Source organism: Furipterus horrens, unplaced genomic scaffold, assembly GCF_987537825.1.
Source record: "Furipterus horrens unplaced genomic scaffold, mFurHor1.1.pri manual_scaffold_5, whole genome shotgun sequence".
Lineage (NCBI taxonomy): Eukaryota > Metazoa > Chordata > Mammalia > Chiroptera > Furipteridae > Furipterus > Furipterus horrens.
The window spans coordinates 138791598-138806275 of record NW_028327175.1 but is presented as its reverse complement, the minus strand read 5'-3'; the positions used below and the strand labels follow the sequence as shown (position 1 = coordinate 138806275).

Here is a 14678-nt window from a genome sequence, read left to right as displayed (position 1 = left end):
ATCTTCTCTAAACTTTCATATCAGAGTTAAATAATATCCATAGTTAAAGTTTCAAGGAAAATTAGCAATTTACAACAAAAATAATTACCAACTAAGTGAGAATCATTAGAAATATTGACAATTGAAATGAATCCTAAAAGATTTTCAGTATTTCAACTGTTATCCATAGAATGTAAAATAACATTTTTAAATATTTAAAGAAATAAAATGCAAGCTTGATGATATAATTAGGGAATAAGAAACTTTAAATAATGGCCAAAATATGTGAAGAAAAATCAAGTAGAATACATAGAAATTAAAGATATATTAACCAAATTAAAATTTTTATGATAGGCTTACAGTTGGTGAATTCTCTTAGTTGATCTGAGGAAATTATCTAGACAGCATCACAAAGAGACAAAATGATAAAAATACAGAAAAGCAAGGGTATACAGAGAGAAGTTCTAACATATTTCTAGTTAGAGTTTCAGAAAGAGAAGACAGAACAAATGGGACAGAGGGAGTATTTGAGGACATAATGGCTGAAAATTTTCCAGGACAGAAGAGAAATAGAAACCTACAGAGTCAAGCCCAAAGAATCCCAAGTAGGTTTAATAAAAAGGAATGTACTCTTAAAGACCTTAAAGTGAAACTTCAGAAACCAAAGAGAGAGAAAATAGAAAACCTGAAAAACATTATCAGCTAACTTGATTAATTGACGTTTTTTGAATACTTCACCCAAAACAGCAGACTGCACATGCTTTTCAATTAGACTTGGGAGGTTCACTGAGATAGATCATATTCTGGGCTATAAAATACATCTCAACAGATATAAAAGACTTGAAATCATACAAAATATGTCTTCTGACCACAAGAGAATTAAATTATCTATATGCAAGAAAAGAATATTGACTCTTACCTCATTCACCAATTCAAGAAATGGATCATAGACCTAAATATAAGAGCTAAAATTGTAACACTTAGAAAAATAAAGGTTAGCATCTTTGTGACCTTGGGTTAGGCACTCAGTATTTTCTTAGATGTGATAAATAAAGCATGAACCATAAAAGAAAAAATTGACAAATTGAACATCAAAGTGAAAGACTTCCTGCTCTTCAAAAGACATTGTCAAGAAATGAAAAGACAAAGACATAGGGAGGATATACTTACAAAACTCATATCTAACAAAGGGCTTGTATCCAGAATATATAAAGAAGTTGTATAACTAAATAATTAAAAACAAACTAATGGATAAAAGATTCAAATAGACATTTCACCAAAGATATACACATGAAAAATGTTCGATGTCATTTTTCATTAGGGAAATGTAAATTGAAACCACAATGAGATATCACTGCATACCTGCCAGAATGGCTAAAGTTAAAAAAATTGATAATAGCAGGTGTTGATAAGGATGTGTAGCAACTGGAACTCTCATACACTTCTGGTGGGTATAAAAATTATAGTGACATTTTAAAAAGTAATTTGTCAATTTTTACAATCTTAAGCTTATGCTTATCATACAACCCAGCAGTCTAGCTCCTGGTTTTGACCCATGCAAGATATAATTGTATCTTCACACAGTGGCTTATATATGAATATTTATAATAGTTTTATTCATAAATGCCAAAAACTGGAAATAGCTCAATTATTTATGAACTAGTGGATAAACAAATTGTCGTACATTCATATGATGGAATACTATTCAGCAGTAGAAAAGGAACTGATATGTGCAGTGACATGGATGAATCTCAAAAATATTTAGATTCCACAAAGGTATGTAGTGTATAATTTGTTATATTTTAGTTTTGAAAAGACAAAACTATGAGACAGAATGGGATCAGTGGCCCTGAAATTGGGCGAATGGTTTACTACCAAGGGGCATGAGGGATCTTTCTTATGAGATGGAAATGGTCCGTATTTTGATTTTGGTGATGGTTACATGAACAACTATATTTGTCAAAACTCGGACTCTACATGTAAAAAGTGTTAATTTTACTATAAGTAAATTATACCTCAATAAACTTTAAAAACAAAGATAAACAGAAGACCTTGAAAATACCCAAAGAGAATAAATTATTTTAAGATAAACAAAACAGTGGAATATTTTCAATGCCAAAGGAAAATAACTGTCAACTTAGGATTCTATATCCAGTAAAACAAGGGCAAAGATAGACGTGTTCAGACAAAAAGAAGCGAGTTTGCTACCAAGACACCTTTCCTAAGGGAGTTCTAAAAGGATCTACTTCAAGCAATGGAAGCTATGAGATGCTAGAAGGAATGAATATCAAAGAAAGTTTAAATAAGTGGATAAATCTATGTTGACTGTTGGAAATAATAAAATATTACAGACTTTAAAACAAGATAGAATTAAATACACAACAATAACATAAATATTAGAAAGAGATGGAAGTTAATGAAACCATTTTACAGTCTCTGAAATGTCCAGAAAAGTGAAACTATTGATTAATTTTAGAATTTGATTACTTAAGTATGTATAATGTAATTTCTGGAATAACCACTAAAAGAGTAGAAATAAAGTGTGTACTTTCATATAATACATAAAAGCTAGAATGATAAAAATTTATGTCTTAGAGTTAAGAAATGGTAAGTTAAACCTGTGAGCACTGATAATATTGACTCAAAATATTTAAAGCAAAATTACCACAACCAAAATGATAAATAGAAAAACCCATACACATAGTGGATTTTTAAATGTCTCAATATCTTATAAACCAAATAGAGTATCAGTAAGAATACAGGACTATATAAAATCCTTTTTCATCCACTGTAGAAACATATTCTTTTAAGCAGAAATGGAACATTAGAAAATGTAAATATCAAGAAATATAAAATGTCTCATGTCATATAGACTATATTCTCTGATCATAGTATTCTCTTTTTTAAATCTTTATTGTATTTTTTAACATTACCTTTTAGTCCTCTTATACCTCACTTCCCCCAGCAATCACCACACTATTGTGATCATAGTATTCTTAAGTTAAGAAGTACTAATAATTCTTCTCCAACCTGAAAATAACCCCAGATGTTTGAAAATTTTGATCACACTTATGAAATATGCAAATAACATTTGAACTTAATTGAAGTAATGAAATATTTCATGTACTAACCTTTTATGAATGAAATTCTAATAATAAAATATTTTCCTGTATACCTTTTGTTAAAATTATAAACAATATGCAATTGTAGACCATTTGTAAAGAGTTTGATATTTATTGTGAATCAGATGAAAAGTTATTGGAAGGTTTTAGCAGAAGATATATGATCTCATTACTATTTGAACAGTATCATTCTGGTAGCTTTCTGGAAAATAGACTCCAGAGAGCAAGCCTAAAAGCTGGGGAGTTTAGGTAGAACAATTATGTAATAACCCAAGTTAGAGATGATGGCGGCTTGAATTAATTGCTGAGGGGGTGGTCCTGAAGTCATATTTAGTTTTTAATTTGTTTATTGTCTGTCTTTGAATGCAAGTTTCATGAGGGTAAGGACTTTTCGTTATTTACCAGCATATCACCTGGTGCCTTAAAAATGTTTGCAGCATATAGTAGGCTCTCAATAAATATTTATAATAAATGTAGTGACTTAGAACTTACTTTTATGTTACTGGTGTGTATTGGTTTAAATGATTTTTATTTTTCGTTTAAAGCATGAAACAGTTGATGGCTATAGAAGATTTTTCACTCAAATTGTAGGGTATGTATCTAATATGGAAATAAATATTTTTATATTCCGTCAAATGTCAGAACTAATAATTTTCTATTTGGGTTTTAATTTTTTGACACATGTTATATTGGTAATTACTGTTTTTAGGTTCTTTGTGGTCGAAGATCACATATTACATGTGACTCAAGGATTAGTAACCCGGGCATACACTGATGAACTCTGGAACATGGCCCTCTCAAAGATAATTGCTGTCCTTAGAGCTCATTCAGTAAGTCAGACAATTTATGTTACTAAATTTTTAATTTAGTTACTTGGGTAACTTCTGAGTTGTATATTGTCAGAAGAAAACTGTATTTCCATCATTCTGCATATTTTTGGTGATTACTCAGATTTGGGAGTAGTAATGTCAGGCTTTTGTTTGGTAATATTAGGCTGTAATTTTGTAACTGACTGAGGCTTCCCAAGACACATTTAATCTAGCTCTATAGAAAATGAAGAATTAATCTGGTTTCATTGGTCTCAACTGACTTCTTCATTAGATTACTGAAAAACACCATGAATAAAGGGTTTTTGATTGTCATTCCAAATCCCTTGCTTCCAAAGTCAACACTACCATTAAAACTCAATAGAACTTGTTCTTCAATGTTCATAATTTGTTTGCAGTAATACAATTACAAGTTTCTTTAAAATATGCAATGTCAAAATTTGAATTCATTTGAATAATGAACCTTTATGTAATGAGAGGCTTTTATGAATGAGAGTAAAATGATCGAGTATTTTTGTAATATGCCTCTTGTGGAAATAATAAATATGTTAATGTTATAAAGACTACTGAAATTAATGATTGCTCAATGTAGACATTTTCTTAAGACAATTTTAGTAGTTTACCTTCAGTAAAATTTCTTTATACTTAAATTTTTGTAATCTTACTTATTTTATTATTGAAAATAGAGATTGAAAATAATTTAAAGGAGGATTGTTAGCTTTGTTACATTTAGATTATAAATACACTACATTTTTATTTATCAGGAATGTAGATTCTTGATAAATTTTTTGTCCAGTGAACTAATTTTCCCAACATATTAATAAATAACAATATGTTTTTATCATGGATTATATTCAAATCATTTCTGAATATATAAAATTATAGTATGCTTCTTATTAATTCCATGACATCAAATACAGACTCATACTATGTTAAATGCAACATATCACACTCAAAGCCTATTATAAATACTGTTAAGGGGACAGAGCAAATTTCACTATTCCTTTGAAATTAATTATTTTATTTTGGTGAATTACTAAGAAGACACTTAAGTTGTCTTCCTTATATTGGAAAAAGTTTGTGTTTCTTATAAGAGAATAAATAAATAATTGAAAACTAAAAACATGTGGTCTACATATATAACCCATTTTTTTCGGTTCAAAATAACTAGTAGAAATATATGTATCATTGCTTTGACCAAAGTTTATTGTGTACAAATTTCAGGAAACATTTTTTTTCCATATAATACAGATATTTAGATATATAATTTTATGATCTTTCCATAAGAATTTTTACTAAATAGAGGAAGCCAGCTGTGGATCTAACTAATAACTAAGATTTAAAATTTATTGTAAGTCTGAGGAATTAAAGGAAGATATTTCAGGTTTCACTTTTTAGTTTTTAACCCAATGACTGGTTTTTGCTTGTTTGTTTGTTTCCACTCCTACATCTACCCTGCCCACTCCCCACCACCTCCAACCCCTAGTCCTATTGCACTGATCCTGATCTCGTTTTGGAGCTGAAGAATCTCATTGTCATATTTGCAGATACTTTGCAGGTGGGTGATATTCTAACATTGAATTCCTGTCTATTTTAAGTACTTAAAGATATACAAAATAATAGACTGTGCTCATTTAATTTAATTTATTGTGGATTAATGGTAGTACATTAGTAGTAACCAGAAGTTTACATACATATACATACATATTTATATGTATGTATATGTATGTATTAGTATCCCTCTATTACCCAGGACTTTTCATATCACTTCCTTTCTGATTATGAATCTTGGACAGAGTTCATGGAATATTACCATCTTTTTAAATATTGGTCACACAGTTAGAATATATACAGTTTTTTGTAGTTAAAAAAATACATGGTGCAGTGGAGAGCTCTGAACTAGAAATTAGAAGATACAAGCTCTGTCTTAGAGCAATGATCATGGGCCCTGTAAGTCACACAGATCCTGAGTTTATGTTCTCCCACTGCTATTGACTAATCGTATGTCTACCAGTTTTCTAAGCTTTAGATCCTCGTTTGTGAAAATAGATTTATTACTAGTTTTCTGAATTGTTTTGAGTATTAAATGTGATAATAATTAGGAAAACAAATAGTTTGAAAGTTGTATTTACTCAGTTACTTCCTAATTTCAGATGTACTATGACCGTGAGTAGATTGCTTTACATCTTTGAGACTTTTAAAAATAAGATTGTAACTATATTATATGAAAACTCACTGTCTTTGTGATTTTCAGTATCAAAGTTTTAAGCTTGTCCCTTTTCCTTTGTCACAGATAATAAAGAATTGATTGCAGGTTGTTTTCATGCCTAAATTTATGGGATTTTTATGGTTGAAATAATGTTTTATGAAATATAGACCAGCATTGTCCAAAGTGTGATAATAGATATTAATTTTTTTAATATATTTTAATGATTATGCTATTAAATTGTTCCAATTTTTCCTCTTTTGCCCTCCTTCACCCAGCATCTGCCGCTCCCTCAGGCAATCCCCACACTGTTCATGTCTGTGGGTCATGCATATAGTTCTTTGGCTACTCCGTTTCCTATACCGTACCATACGTCCCCATGGCTGTTCTGTAACTACCTATTTGTACTTCTTAATACTCTCACCTCTTCACCCATTCTCCCAGCCCCACTCCTCCTGTCTGGCAAACATGAAAACTCACTCCATATCCCTGATTCTATATCAGTACTTCTTGTTTGCTTAGTTTGTTTTTATATTCAGTTGTTGATAGGTTTGTATTTATTGCCATTTATGGTTCATAGTTTTGATCTTCTTTTTCTTAAGTAAGTCCCTTTAACATTTCATATAATAATGGTTTGGTGATGATGAACTCCTTTCGTTTTCTCTTGCCTGGCAGCTCTTTATCTGTCACTTGATTCTAAATATCTTTGCTGGGTAGAGCATTTTTGGCTGTAGGTTCCCGCTTTTCATGACTTTGAATATTACCTGCCAATCCCTTATAGCCTGAAAAGTTTGTTTTGAGAAATAAGCTGACAGTCTTATGGGAACTCCCTCATAGGTAACTAACCTCTTTTCTCTTGCTGCTTTTGAGATTCTCTCTTTATCTTTAATTACAATGTGTTTGAAGTGGGCCTCATTGCATCCTTCTTGTTTGGACTCTGTGCTTCCTGGACTTGCATGTCTATTTCCTTCACCAAAGTAGGGAAGTTTCCTTCATTATTCTTTCAAGTAGATTTCCAATTCTTGCTCTTTCTTCTCCTCTGGCACCCCTATGATGTGAATGTTGGAATGCATGAAGTTGTCCCAGAAGCCGCTTACACTATTCTCAGATTTTTGGATTCTTTTTTTCTTCTTCTTGTTCTGATTGATTGTTTTTTGATTCCTTATGTTCCAAGTCATTGATTTGATTCGCAGCTTCATCCACTCTACTGTTGTTTTCCTTTAAATTGTTCTTCATTTCAATCAGTGTATCCTTTGTATCTGACTGAATCTTTTTTATGCTGTTGAGGTCCTCACTAAGTTCCTTGAGCATTCTTATAACAAATGTTTTGAACTCTGTCTTCATTCTGTTTAGTTATTTTACTGGAGTTTTGATCTGTTCTTTGATTTGGGGCCATTTTTCTTTGTCTCCTTATTTTAGCAACCTCCCTGTGTTTGTTTCTATGTATTAGATAGAGCTGCTATGACTCCCTGTCTTGGTAACATGGCCTAATGTAGTAGGTGTCCTGTAAGGATCCAGTGGCACAGCCTCCTCTACCCCCCAAAGCTTCGTACTCAAGGTGCACCCTTCGTGTGGGCTGAGTACACCCTCCTGTTGTAGTTGAACCTTGATTTCTGTTGGCAGGTCAGTGGGAGGGATTTACCCAGGCCAGTTAGCTGCAAAAATTGGCTGACCACTGACTACCAACATACACCCTCCATGGAGGATCAGCTGTGCAGGGTCATGGTGGTGGTGCTCTGACACAGACTATAGCTGTCCACTGGGTGCCCAGGTTCTGGTTTCCCAGGAGGTGCAGGCCAAGATCAGCCCCCACCTGTGTTCTGCCTGGGGCACCATGCGTAAGCTATAAAGTAATCTGAGATGACTGCTCCTTGTGCTGGGCTTGGAGAATCCCAGGCAGAGTCAAGCTGTGAATCTAGACTCTTTGCTGCTAGTGCCAGGCCTGGGGCCACTTAGCAAGAGGTATGTGGGATGGGGGCTCACTGAGGCTGTCTGTTGCTTATTTGAGAGGTTTAGGAAGTTGTGAAGCATGAGGCAATACCAGCCATTCATATGTAAAAGCAGCTTGGGAGGGCTCATAAGTTGGGTAAGCTGGTCTCTGGGGATCTCCAGGGCAGGGCAAACTGTGTTAGCCAGGTCCATGTAGCACCTGCCGTTGGCTCTGTGGCTCTGTTGGGGGAGGGTTCAAAAAAGAGACAATGCCTTCTTCCCACCTTTCTGTCTGGGAGAAAGCTGTACCCCAGCTTTTGCCTTGATTCCAGACACTTCAGTTTCTCCCTGTATGCCAGTGTTGCCTTTCAAGCTGCTCAAAGGGAGTGAGTCTGAGTAAGTCCATGTGTGGGTTCTTTAAGAGGAACTGCTTGGGACTCCAGAAGTTTTTTTCCACCGATTCAATTTCCACTGGTTTTTGCAGCCAGGAGTTATGAGGACTTAACCTTCGTGGCACTGGAACCTGAGCTGGGGGCCTGGTGTGGGGCTAGGACTTGTCTCACTCTCGAGACAACCCTCCCAAATTTTTATCCATCACATGTGGATATGGGACCAGCCCATTTCGCATCTCTGCCCATTCAACCAGTCTGGATGGATGTGGTTACTTTAATTCCATAGTTATCAGCCTTGCAATTAACTCAATTTCTGATGGTCTGAGTGATGGTTGTTTGATAATTTAGTTGTAATTTTGTAGTGGTTGTGCAAGGATGCGAGCCATGTGTACCTACACCACCATCTTGAATATAAGTCCAGATGTTGCTTAAGACTTCTCTGTTCAAAAATGTTTGGGAAATGCTAAGTGAAATAAAACAGACTTTTCCATTAAAAGCCCTTCTTAGAGAAAATTTATGCCATACATTACCAAAGTGAAGTTGATTATGCAGCATCTTCCCGATGTATTTGATCCTTGAATCTTTTTTCCTCTTAGAACATCTGTTAGATTTAGAGCTTTATAAAATATGCTTTGGAAAATGCTTATTTAAACTGTTTGCTTCATCACAAGAGTTTTTCCATCCTAGAATAATAATTGTCTACTTTATTCTTAAACCTAAGAAGATTCCACAATCCTCTTTAGTAAATTATCTTATTTGCCTTGTATCTTTACTATTTGTATGGCTTAAACTGTAAGACAAAACAAAAACAAAAACTTTTGTTAAGTTTTATTGGAGACTGCCTTAATTTTTAAGGCCTATCTCTAAGTAACTTCAGGGAATTTTACTATCCTTAATGACTTAGAGCTTTGCTACCCAAAGTATGGTTTGGGGACCACTGCTCTGCAGACTTACTAGACTGCAAATTGTTTGTTATGATTCCATAATAAAAAGGTTTTGTCAGAATGTAGTGCAACTACATCACTAAGTACAAAATTTAGTTCAACTGGCATTTTCTTGTAGCAAGACTTTCTTTTTTTCTCTCTCTCTCTTTTGTTTTTACACCAGGTTTATTGAGGGAAGGCAGGGAAAGTGGTTAGAGGTAAGAGGAAAGCTCCCGGTCCACCTTGAGGGCCTGTAGGAGCAAGGGAACGGGGAAAGAATAAAGGGGGAAGGCAGGGGGAGAGGAGACTCCTGGTCCACCTTGAGGGCCTGTTGGAGTCTCCTCAAGACTTTCTTGATGTAAGTAGCAGCATTAATTTATTTATTTTTCCAATTTTATTGAGAAATTATTGACATCCATCACTATGTAAGTTTAAGAAATATAGCATGGTGATATGATTTACATATATATTGTTAAATGATTACAACAGTAGGCCCGGCTAACAGGATCTTCTCATATAGAAACAATAAAAAGAAAAGAAAAGCCCTAGCTAATGTGGCTCAGTGGATTGACCTCCAGACTGTGAACCAAAGGGTCACTGTTCAATTCCCAGTCAGGACACATACCTGGGTTGTAGGCCAGGTCCCCAGCTGGGGGCACATGATAGGCAACCATACCTTGATGTTTCTCTGCCTTTTTCCCTCCCTTGCCCTTTCTCTGTAATTAAATAAATAAAGTCTTTTTTAAAAAAAGAGGAAAGAGAAAAGGAAAAAATTTTTATCCTTGCGATGAGAACTCCTAGGATTTACTCTCTTAACTTTCCTATGTATTATATAGCAGTGTTAGCTGTAGTCATCCTGTTGTACATTACATCTCTAGTACTTACTTATCTTATAACTGGAAGTTTGCACCTTTGACCACCTTCCTTCAATTTTCTACCCTACTATCCTCTGCTTCTGGTAACCACAAGTCTCATCTCTTTTTCTATGAGGTTTTCTTTTTTGTTGTTTTTGTTCTTGATTTTGTTTTTTTAGATTCCACATATAAGGTAGATCATGCAGTCTATTCTTTATCTCTGTCTTATTTTACTTAGCATAATGCCTTCAGTTCTGTCCATCTTGTTGTAAATGGTAGAATTTTCTCATTTTTTTATGGCTGAATAATGCCCCATTGTTTATATGTATACTGCAATTTCTTTATCCATTCATCCATTGATGGACATTTAGATTGTTTCCATTTTTTTGCTATTGTAAATGATGTTGCTATGAACATAGGGGTGCAGATATCTTTTCAAGTTATGTTTTTATTTTCCTAGCAGTGGAATTGCTGTATCATATGGTAGTTCTATTTTTAATTTCTTTGAGGAATCTGCAGGCTGTTTTCCATAGAGGCTGTACCAATTGGCAATCCCACCAACAGTGCACAAGGGTTCTCTTTTCTTCACATCCTCACCAGCATTTATTACCTCTTGTGTTTTTGATAATGGCCATTCTAACAGACATGAGGTGATAGCTCATTGTGGTTTTAATTTGCATTTCCCTATCAATTTATATGCTGGTGCAAATTCCTTATCTCTTTGTAAACCCTAAGAAACTGATCTTGGGCTGGCTTTGAGTACAATTGAATCTGGAGTATTTGATGTGATTCCAAGGAACTACCCAGAGAATCCAAGAAGTGTAATTGATAGCATTCAGGTAATAGAGGCACTAAAAAGTAACAGTGATGGGTACATAAACCCTTGTAAGTATACCTTTTTAATCTTACAGCTTTGAAACAAGATTGAGGAAGACAAACTAGTCCTTCTTATTTATTCAGAAGTCCTGCAGTATTTTCATTTCATTGAAAATTAAGAGGCTGAACATTAGGTTTATCTTATACTGAATTAATAAATACTGGCTTTTCAAGTTATATTTATTAATTTAAGAATTGGGGAGGGTCTTTTCATAAGAACTAATTAAAGAATATTGCGTATTATTTAGTTTAAAATTCACACTTTGCCACCCTAAGGAAATTTTTTACAATGTCATTATTTTATCATTGAAAACAAAGCTGACTAAACAATAAAGTAAAAACATAACACCAGCATATTTATAGTTCTGCCCTCTGCCTGTTGAGCAGATCAAAAGTAAACATGTACTGATTTATTTACTAACATTTTGAGCACCCCCTAAATCCTGGCAGCTAGGTGATGTATATAATGATAGCCATAAAAATTAGTAAGATGGTATAGATATAAAGACCCTTGGATTCAAGGAATTCACAATTTAGCTGTAAAAAAAAAAAAAAAAGATATATGATATGACATGCTGTTATAGCAATATATTAAAGAGCTTTGTTCTCACAAAAGATGAAATAACTAACTGATTTTAGGAACTGGGAAAGGCTGTATACAGAATGTTGAAATGTGAGCTGGATTTTGAAGGATGCGTTCAGCAAGTAGATATGAAGGAAGGGGCATTAGTGACAGGGAAAATAACATGTGTAAACTATACATAGAGGTATGATATGGTAAGGATGAGACTAGTTTAGCAGCTTGATGGTGTTAGAAACTGTAGTATATGGTTATGAGAAAAGAAGGGCAAATAGTGGTACTGAAACTGGCACGGTAGATTGACCCAGATTGTGGCAAATCTTGTGGGACTTTAGTAAGCCTTCTGTAGGTTTTAACTAGGGGAATGGCATTATCAGATATGCACTTACAAATGGTAATTTTGAGAGTCTGTGCAATAGATTGAGTTGAAAGAGACAGATGGTTGGAATTTCAGAGATGTTAAAGAACTGAAATATGAAATAAAGCAGTGACACTGGGAGTATTTTTGGAAGAAAGAAAGGTAGTAAGTGATGGAGAAAAATGATAGATTTGAAAGGTTTGTAAAGGAGGTAAAAGAATTTGGTGACTGATTAGATGTTCCTGTTAGGGGGCATTTAAATGATTAAAAATTTTTTTTTCCTGACTGATAAACTGTATTGATGATAGAACGATTAACAGAGATACGAAATAAGAAAAACACTTGGTATAGTTGGAAAGGGAGGAGGTAAGTTAACTCTAATGTGCTTGCTGACAGAATGTCTAACAGGTGTTAGCATTAAATAATTGGAATTTACAGAGGTATAGCTAGAGGTACAGATTCAGGATAATAGAGAAAGTGGTGTTGGAAATCAAAAGACTTGAGAATGCCCTGAAAAATTAGAAGAAAAGATTGAAGAAAGGAGATAGGAGAAAAAAGGAAACTGGTAGGATTATTTATAGATAAAAGGAGAACAAGAGAGAAAGGTATTAAAGAATTCAAAGCAGAAGAGTTTCGTGGAAGAGAGGTATGATAGAGTGAGAGATCATTAGATCGTTGAATTTATATCTGGGAGATAGTCGGTGTCATTATTGAGAGCAGTTTCAGTAAAGGAATAGGACCCGGAGTTAGATTGTTGTAGGGTTTGGCTATGAAAGGAGTAAAAGAGAGGCAGCTGGCAGGGCACAGAAAATTGAGAGAGGGCTTTTTTCCTTTTGTTGTTTTTGATTTAAAGATGGGAGGCAATTTAGCATCTGTATTTGGCCAAGAGAAGGAGCTATGTAAGTTAAAGACACAACAGAGTGAATAGATAAGCCCTGGAATGGTTCTAACAGGATGAGATAGGACCAAGAACTAAGATGTAAACCTGGACAGCTCTGTGAGGTGAGTAAAAATGTGTGGTCCTGATATGGGTAAGATTTCAGTGAATTTGGATTTGGAAAGAAAGTTTGAGAAAGTGTATGTTTGATTAAAAGATATAAATTATTCCTATACAAGAAAGTTGATCTTAAATTGAAGGTGCAAAAGGAAGCCAGCATGTTTTAGACAGAATATATTCTCCTTTCTTCTTGAATCCTGTTTAGAGACCATTTCTCAAGACAGTTATGTAGATCATTAATCTTGAACTTTTTCGCCAGTTCTTACTACTGATACATTTTAAAGCTAACAAAGAAATCCAGAGTGATTAGAGAGGGAAGAAATGGAAAAATTATGCCAGCTTCATGAAACTTCCTAGGCACTTACCCAATGCAGAAAGTCAAAGGATGTTTTTTTAATACTGTTGGAATGGCATACAAAGGGATATGTGATATAGTTAGTTTGCTTTCAGACAATTTTCCAGTATTCCCAACATTTTAAAAATGACTATTTTTATTTGATTTGTTTATCTGCTTTTTTTATCTGTGTGTTTTAGGGTTATGGTTTTCCAGTGAACCGACTTTTTGACCTTTTATTTGAAATCAGAGATCAATATAATGAAACACTGCTTAAGAAATGGGCTGCAGTTTTCAGGTTAGTCTAAGCCATGGTGCTTTAATGTGGTGAAAAGTTTGTCAGATACTAAAGTAATTGATTTTACATTTAGCAATGAGAAATGCTTATAATTTTTATTGTGGTAAAATATGCATAACATAAAATTTACCATTTTAACCTTTAAAAATGTACAATTTAGTGGCATTTGAGTACATTTAGGTTGTAACCATCACCACTATCCTTCTCTAGAACTTTTTCATCTTCCCAAACTGAAACTGATACCAAGTAAACAATAACTTTCCATTCTCTTCTTCTAGCCCTTGGCAATCACCATTCTACTTTGTCTCTATGAAGTCGACTACTCTTGGTACTTCATATAAGTGGGATCATACATATTTATACATAGTTGTATTTTTTGTGTGTCTGTATTATTTCACTCGGCATAATGTCTTTAAGGTTTATTTGTATTGTAGCATGTGTCAGAATTTTGTTTTATTAAAAGCTGAATAATATTCTCTTATATGTATATACCACGTTTTATTTATTGTTGATCCATCTATAAATATTTGAGATGTGTCCACCTTTTGGCTATTGTGAATAACAATGCTATGAATGTTGATGTACAAATACTTGTTTGAGTCCCTGTGTTCAGTTCATTTGAGTATATACCCAGAAGTGGAGTTGCTGGATTATATGTAAATGCATGTTTAAGATTTTGAGGAATTGCCATATTGTTTTCCATAGTGGCTCTACCACTTGTAATTAATTTTTTAATGTACTACTTTTAGTTCTAATACTGTGTCATTTGTTTTCCCGGTAAATGATTAGGTAAAAGGCTGTAAGTATTCAAATGTTATTAGTATTAGAAACATACCTTTTAAATTTTGTTTGAAAAAAGTGCTATTTTTTACAAACAACATAATTATATTAAAAATCTTAAAGCATCTAATTAGGAAAATTACTTTTGCTTTAATCACTTGCCTATATGGCATAGACAAAGTATTTTAATATTTGTGCAATTTTCTATTGCCATGAAAAGAGA

At 33.7% G+C, this 14678-nt stretch overlaps 1 protein-coding gene across 1 annotated transcript in view; it reads left to right on the top strand.

The window, feature by feature from the left end:
* The window catches only part of EXOC6 (exocyst complex component 6), a 170666-nt gene that overhangs the window by 55134 nt on the left and 100854 nt on the right, over positions 1-14678 (top strand). Inside the window, exons 10-13 of the mRNA XM_090277960.1 lie at positions 3647-3693; positions 3811-3931; positions 5415-5486; positions 13578-13675. Of these exons, the coding sequence (XP_090134086.1) occupies positions 3647-3693; positions 3811-3931; positions 5415-5486; positions 13578-13675 (338 nt within the window). The remainder of the gene's footprint in view (positions 1-3646; positions 3694-3810; positions 3932-5414; positions 5487-13577; positions 13676-14678) is intronic.